Source organism: Bufo bufo, chromosome 7 (genome assembly GCF_905171765.1).
Source record: "Bufo bufo chromosome 7, aBufBuf1.1, whole genome shotgun sequence".
Classification (NCBI taxonomy): Eukaryota; Metazoa; Chordata; class Amphibia; order Anura; family Bufonidae; genus Bufo; species Bufo bufo.
The window spans coordinates 231,556,197-231,563,501 of record NC_053395.1 but is presented as its reverse complement, the minus strand read 5'-3'; the positions used below and the strand labels follow the sequence as shown (position 1 = coordinate 231,563,501).

The window sequence follows — 7,305 nt, the reverse complement described above, 5'->3', positions numbered from 1 at the left end:
GCCTTGGGTCCAGTGGCCCCACATAATAGGAGGGGTACTGTCACGGGACGCCAAGGCGCTTGCTCTCCTCCAGCGCCGTCGGCGTCCCGTCTCTGTGCAGGAGCGAGGACGCGCACAGCGTCCTCATCTCCTAGGTTATAGGGGGCGGGACGGACCGGCCGCGCACGTCTCCTCCGCACGGCCGGCGTCCTCAGTTACCCCGGGAACCAGGGGAGGTCTGAGCACCGAACTGGGCACTTGGTGCTCAGCTGTATTTACTAGTGCGGGTCATGTGGCACTGGCCACGTCACATGACCCCAGCTGGCCAGTATTTAATAGGCAGCCTGCTGGCCACAAGTTGCCTGTTAGTTAGGTTCATTGCGATTTTTGTTACCTGGCATACTTACCTGTTTCTGTATTCCCTGACGATCCTCTTCCTGCTCCTCCTGTACTGCTCTGCTCTCCTGGTATTCCGATCCCGGCTTCCACCTGACTATTCTTTGCGGACTCCTGTTGTATTTCATTACTCTCCTGGTATTTTGACCCGGCTTCTCCTGACTATTCTCTGCTTTATCCTTTGTACTGCGTTGCTCTCTTGGTATTGACCCGGTTCGTTCACTATCCGTTATTTGTCTTGTCTGTCCTCCCAGCACGTATTCTAAGCTAGGGACTGCCGTCCAGTTGTCCCCTGTCATCAGGACTTGCAAGGCAAGTAGGCACGGCCAGGAGTGAGGGTGGAGCGCAGTGGTCACTATCCTCCCCCCTATGTGTGTGTGTGTACGCGACCGTTACAATCACACAATTGTGAACATTTCTACCATTCTGTGTTTATTTGTAAACAGTACAATGTATCACAGTATTCCGTATAATGTATCATAGATTCCTTATATAATGTATCACAGTATTCTGTACAATGTTTCATAGATTCCTTGCAATGTATCACAGTATCCCATAAAATGCATGACAATATTTACAACAATGTAAATGATTTATGTCAGCGCTGCATGGGGCCCCAAGTGCGACCTAGACTGTTCTGGGACCCAAAAACAGATTTTAGGACCCCAACCAAGGCCCCAAGCGTCACGCTGCTTTCCTCTGATTAAAGGTAATGACATGAGACTGTACAACGTGCAGCAATTACCCAGATTGTTTCGTCTCTTGTGTTTATAAAGTGCGGTACAACAGAGGGACGTGGAGGAGACATCCTGGACGAGAGTCGAGTTCATCGTAAGGAAGAACAGAAGAAGAATCTCCTTGGAGGAAGTAGATGAATGTGAATATATGATCGGGGCGGGCAGCGGCGTCACAGATTGATGCTGCTTCCCACTGATACTCCTGTTGTTGCCTCACAACTTCTAATAATGACCCCCCCAGTCGCCGCAGCTTGTCCTGCCTCCGTCCCTCTAGATCTTCGTTTTCTTCTCCTCATAGTTTCCCTCTGGAACCATTTCGTAGAAGTCGGGAACCTTCTTCTTCTCATCCTGGTCAATGTCCGCCTTCTCATCCTCTTCCTTCAAGTCGTCAGGATTTACAGGAACATAGAAATAGCCCATAATCGAGAAGATGATGGAGACGGCGATCAGAAGACCGGCAAAGAGGACAAACTCCGCCCACTGTGGGGTGAGAGACACACGGTCATACACGATGCATGGTCGTTCACATACTTATACTGGGGTCTCTGCTGCGGCTAGTTGCAGGGGTCCCTGGTCAGTTAAACTTAGACATGGGGGACAACTGGATATTCCATTGTGGTTTTCCAGGTGTTTTGGGGTTCAGGGTCACCTGATAAGTGACATATAAGAATGCTGAAGGGCGTACAGCAGAGACACTGTTACCTCACCATTCAGTATGGTGCAGGGTTAGAACCATACCTGTTCCAGGGTTGCTGCCTGAGCAACGATCAGCACAATCACGTTGCCAAACGCGACTGTCAGCAGCCACCCGGCCTGGAGGACGGACTTCATGCTGGATGGAGCCTGCGGGACGGAAGGGAAAGTTACCAATCTATTCTAGAATGTTCTAGAGACCCCTGACCGGACCAGTAATATCGGAGATAGCTGGAACCAAACGACGTTCCGAGGTCATATCAGGAACCAGCAAATGTGCCACGTCCCAGGCTCACCATAAAATGACCAGTACGTGCACCAGTCTGCCCCCATCCTGTGACAGTGGCTGCAGCGGCCCAGTCCAGTATACTGACCCTCTCCCAGTAGCCCTTGTGGGACCATACCTGAGTATATGAGAATTCCAGGCCTGTGATGGAGAACATGACTTCCCCGGCACTGAGGAGAAAGTACTGCGGAATCTGCCATGCAACGTGAAAACTGTTTGCCGCAACGTCCTCTACTACAACGGCTTCAATCACTTTGTCAGTGGGGTTGTTCTGGAAGCAAGAAATAAAAGTAATAACGATAGTAACGACTGTACAGTATATACAAAAGCTGGGGGGAGGGGGGGCGACATCTGAGCGCCATGTCTGCACTGCCATGAAGTATTATTACCCAGCGTGGGCTTCATGCGGCCGTCCCGTCCTTGCTGTAGTACACTGATGAAATGCAAGTAGGAACATAGAGGAAGAGGGGACGACATGTCTACGTATAGATGTACCGAGAGCAGCTGACAGGCTCCATGGCCTCTATAATGGAAGTGCAGCTCTGAAGCACAAACTGCTGCACTAACAAGTGAAACCTAAGGTGAACAGGGAGGAGCGGAGCCTGGAAATGGCAAATATATTGTGACACCTCGTGCAATGCGCACACGGCACCTGCACATACCGTATACACCATTGTGTCGGATTCGTTGAGTTTACGGAACAAAGCAAAGAGATAAGTCACTTACTGATCTCAATACAGCGGTGTACGCTCCTCCGAAATCCAGCAGCCCCAAGTCAATGGAGTATTCTGTGGCACCTATGAGAGCCGTGGCCATGACTCTGAAGAGAGGAGGAGAGGACTCAGGGGCGGCACAAAGCATGGTGCATATAGGTAAAGGACGCTATCTCTTTAATTGTGACAATCACAGGGGCCGTCCCCGAAGCTGCTATCACAGCAGGATGAGCTCACTTTACAGCATGTGCTTAACATAGAAGATAGGAGGATTTACAGCAGCCAGAAAGTGAGACTCTGGAACAGCACCCATAAAAATATGATGGATGTCAATGACTGAAGTGAACCGGCCCTTTAAGAATATTGGATCAGTGGCTGCAACAATGTCGCACATGAAGGATCTGAGCTATGAAGGAGCAGAGCGCAGAATATGGGGCGTGACACGTCCTCTTGGTGGTTAATGTCCAATGTATTTATTACGTGCAGTATTTTATTGTGCTGGGATAATGGGGAGATCAGGGGCTGCCGGGGGGGCCGCCAACTCTAAAAGTATTCTAATCGCTGTATTAGTGGCGCCATTTCAGAAGGGTTCCTGTGTATAACTGGGGCAACGGATGTCAATCACAGTGCGGTGACCCCACATCCCCCGCCCCTTACAGTGCGGTGACCCCACATCCCCCACTCCTTACAGTGCGGTGGCCCCACATCCCCCGCCCCATACAGTGCGGTGACCTCACATCCCCCGCCCCTTACAGTGCGGTGACCCCACGTCCCCTGCCCCTTACAGTGCGGTGACCCCACATCCCCCGCCCCTTACAGTGCGGTGACCCCACATCCCCCGCCCCATACAGTGCGGTGACCCCACATCCCCCGCCCCATACAGTGCGGTGACCTTACATCCCCCGCCCCATACAGTGCGGTGACCCCACATCCCCCGCTCCATACAGTGCGGTGACCCCACATCTCCCGCCCCATACAGTGCGGTGACCCCACATCCCCCGCCCCATACAGTGCGGTGACCCCACATCCCCCGCCCCTTACAGTGCGGTGACCCCACATCCCCCGCCCCACACAGTGCGGTGACCCCACATCCCCGCCCCTCACAGTGCGGTGACCCCACATCCCCTGCCCCATACAGTGCGGTGACCCCACATCCCCCGCCCCACACAGTGCGGTGACCCCACATCCCCCGCCCCTTACAGTGCGGTGACCCCACATCCCCCGCCCCATACAGTGCGGGGACCCCACATCCCCCGCCCCTTACAGTGCGGTGACCCCACATCCCCTGCCCCACACAGTGCGGTGACCCCACATCCCCCACCCCTTACAGTGCGGTGACCCCACGTCCACTTACTTCCCTCTCTTCAGCGTTGTGTAATTGGTCGTGGAGTTTGGTTCGGCGTGGACGAGTTCTCCCGAGAATGAGATATTGGAGACCCTCTCATCCAGCATATTGAGGAACCTGGAAGAGGAAATGACATCGTCTCAGGGGTCTGACCAGGAAGGAAAAGCCCAAATCCCTCAAATGAGGGCAGAGTCTAGCGGCTTCCACACAGAGCAGTCCCTGGATCATAATCTGTTGTGCTGTCCTGCAGGTGACAACTTCTGAGTACAGAGCTACTGCCCCACCTGTGCCAGTCTTCACTGCAGTTCTAGAATTCTATTCGTGAGCTAATCTATTGGCTGCACCGAATGGGGCAGTAAAAAGAATACACGTAGAGGATGACAGGCCATTATCACAAGTAACATTGTTGCACCTGTGGACGCGCTCTATAGGAAGCTCCCATTGGCTGATGACCGTACCTCACAGCCGCTAAGCCGTTCTCTGGTTTTTCATTGGGATCTGTAACCTGAGAAAGAAGAGACAGAGACAGTGATCATTGTAACTGTCACAAAGGATCCCCCCTCAGAAAACCAGTTTAATGTAAGGTCGGGTGACTGGAACCGCGGGGTCTGAGTCCATGATACGTATAAGATCTGCCTGCATTACATCTCTGTGTCAACTCTGTATAGTCTCTGTATCACCACTGTATTATCTCTGTATTATCTCTGTATCACCTCTGTATTATCTCTGTATCACCTCTATATTATCTCTGTATCACCTCTATATTATCTCTGTATAGTCTCTGTATCACCTCTGTATTATCTCTGTATCACCTCTGTATGATTCTGTTTTTCTGTATAGTCTCTGTATTATCTCTGTATCACCTCTGTATAGTCTCTGTATCATCTATGTATTATCTCTGTATCACCTCTATATTAACTCTGTATTATCTCTGTATCACCTCTGTATTATCTCTGTATCACCTCTATATTATCTCTGTATCACCTCTGTATAGTCTCTGTATTATCTCTGTATAACCTCTATATTAACTCTGTATCACCTCTATATTGATTCTGTTTTTCTGTATAGTCTCTATATTATCTCTGTATAGTCTCTGTATCATCTATGTATAGTCTCTATTATTTCTGTATCATCTCTATATTGATTCCATTTTTCTGTATAGTCTCTGTATTATCTCTATACAGGGAGTGCAGAATTATTAGGCAAATTAGTATTTTGACCACATCATCCTCTTTATGCATGTTGTCTTACTCCAAGCTGTATAGGCTCGAAAGCCTACTACCAATTAAGCATATTAGGTGATGTGCATCTCTGTAATGAGAAGGGGTGTGGTCTAATGACATCAACACCCTATATTAGGTGTGCATAATTATTAGGCAACTTCCTTTCCTTTGGCAAAATGGGTCAAAAGAAGGACTTGACAAGCTCAGAAAAGTCAAAAATAGTGAGATATCTTGCAGAGGGATGCAGCACTCTTAAAATTGCAAAGCTTCTGAAGCGTGATCATCGAACAATCAAGCGTTTCATTCAAAATAGTCAACAGGGTCGCAAGAAGCGTGTGGAAAAACCAAGGCGCAAAATAACTGCCCATGAACTGAGAAAAGTCAAGCGTGCAGCTGCCAAGATGCCACTTGCCACCAGTTTGGCCATATTTCAGAGCTGCAACATCACTGGAGTGCCCAAAAGCACAAGGTGTGCAATACTCAGAGACATGGCCAAGGTAAGAAAGGCTGAAAGACGACCACCACTGAACAAGACACACAAGCTGAAACGTCAAGACTGGGCCAAGAAATATCTCAAGACTGATTTTTCTAAGGTTTTATGGACTGATGAAATGAGAGTGAGTCTTGATGGGCCAGATGGATGGGCCTGTGGCTGGATTGGTAAAGGGCAGAGAGCTCCAGTCCGACTCAGACGCCAGCAAGGTGGAGGTGGAGTACTGGTTTGGGCTGGTATCATCAAAGATGAGCTTGTGGGGCCTTTTCGGGTTGAGGATGGAGTCAAGCTCAACTCCCAGTCCTACTGCCAGTTTCTGGAAGACACCTTCTTCAAGCAGTGGTACAGGAAGAAGTCTGCATCCTTCAAGAAAAACATGATTTTCATGCAGGACAATGCTCCATCACACGCGTCCAAGTACTCCACAGCGTGGCTGGCAAGAAAGGGTATAAAAGAAGAAAATCTAATGACATGGCCTCCTTGTTCACCTGATCTGAACCCCATTGAGAACCTGTGGTTCATCATCAAATGTGAGATTTACAAGGAGGGAAAACAGTACACCTCTCTGAACAGTGTCTGGGAGGCTGTGGTTGCTGCTGCACGCAATGTTGATGGTGAACAGATCAAAACACTGACAGAATCCATGGATGGCAGGCTTTTGAGTGTCCTTGCAAAGAAAGGTGGCTATATTGGTCACTGATTTGTTTTTGTTTTGTTTTTGAATGTCAGAAATGTATATTTGGGAATGTTGAGATGTTATATTGGTTTCACTGGTAAAAATAAATAATTGAAATGGGTATATATTTGTTTTTTGTTAAGTTGCCTAATAATTATGCACAGTAATAGTCACCTGCACACACAGATATCCCCCTAAAATAGCTAAAACTAAAAACAAACTAAAAACTACTTCCAAAAATATTCAGCTTTGATATTAATGAGTTTTTTGGGTTCATTGAGAACATGGTTGTTGTTCAATAATAAAATTAATCCTCAAAAATACAACTTGCCTAATAATTCTGCACTCCCTGTATAATGTCTGTATCACAGTATAACCAGTGTATCATATTTATATCATCTCAGTCCGATCTCTGTATCACTTCTGTTCCACCTCTAGATTATCTCTGTATCACATCTGTAGCACGCCTGATGAAGGGACTGGTGATGTTTGGCTATGTAACACTAAATCTGTGTCTTTGTATCATTTCTATATCTCCTCTTTATAATCTCTGTACTTATTCTTCTACTTACTGCTATGCATTTTCTGCCATCTACAGCCAGAGAATATGTTGTTGCTTCTTTGATCTGAATGGAGCAGAACTGTTTGTCCCCCAGACTGATAGTCACATTCTGTGTGCCAGCGAAATTCAGAGTCAGGTATTGTGGATCCTAAAGAAAGAAACATAACATTACCCAGGCGGTATAACCCGGGCGTCTCCTGTA

At 48.2% G+C, this 7,305-nt stretch overlaps 1 protein-coding gene across 2 annotated transcripts in view; it reads right to left on the bottom strand.

Annotated features, from left to right (window-relative positions):
* Nucleotides 1-799: 799 nt before the first annotated feature.
* Nucleotides 800-7,305, bottom strand: part of LOC121008472 (solute carrier family 15 member 2-like) — a 31,550-nt gene continuing 25,044 nt past the window's right edge. For both annotated transcript variants that reach the window (XM_040441052.1, XM_040441051.1), the window contains 7 exons: nucleotides 7,114-7,251; nucleotides 4,608-4,654; nucleotides 4,159-4,266; nucleotides 2,818-2,911; nucleotides 2,210-2,362; nucleotides 1,851-1,955; nucleotides 800-1,592 (listed from right to left, as the gene is read on the bottom strand). In XM_040441052.1, the coding sequence (XP_040296986.1) occupies nucleotides 1,383-1,592; nucleotides 1,851-1,955; nucleotides 2,210-2,362; nucleotides 2,818-2,911; nucleotides 4,159-4,266; nucleotides 4,608-4,654; nucleotides 7,114-7,251 (855 nt within the window). In that variant the 3' untranslated portion in view covers nucleotides 800-1,382. The remainder of the gene's footprint in view (nucleotides 1,593-1,850; nucleotides 1,956-2,209; nucleotides 2,363-2,817; nucleotides 2,912-4,158; nucleotides 4,267-4,607; nucleotides 4,655-7,113; nucleotides 7,252-7,305) is intronic.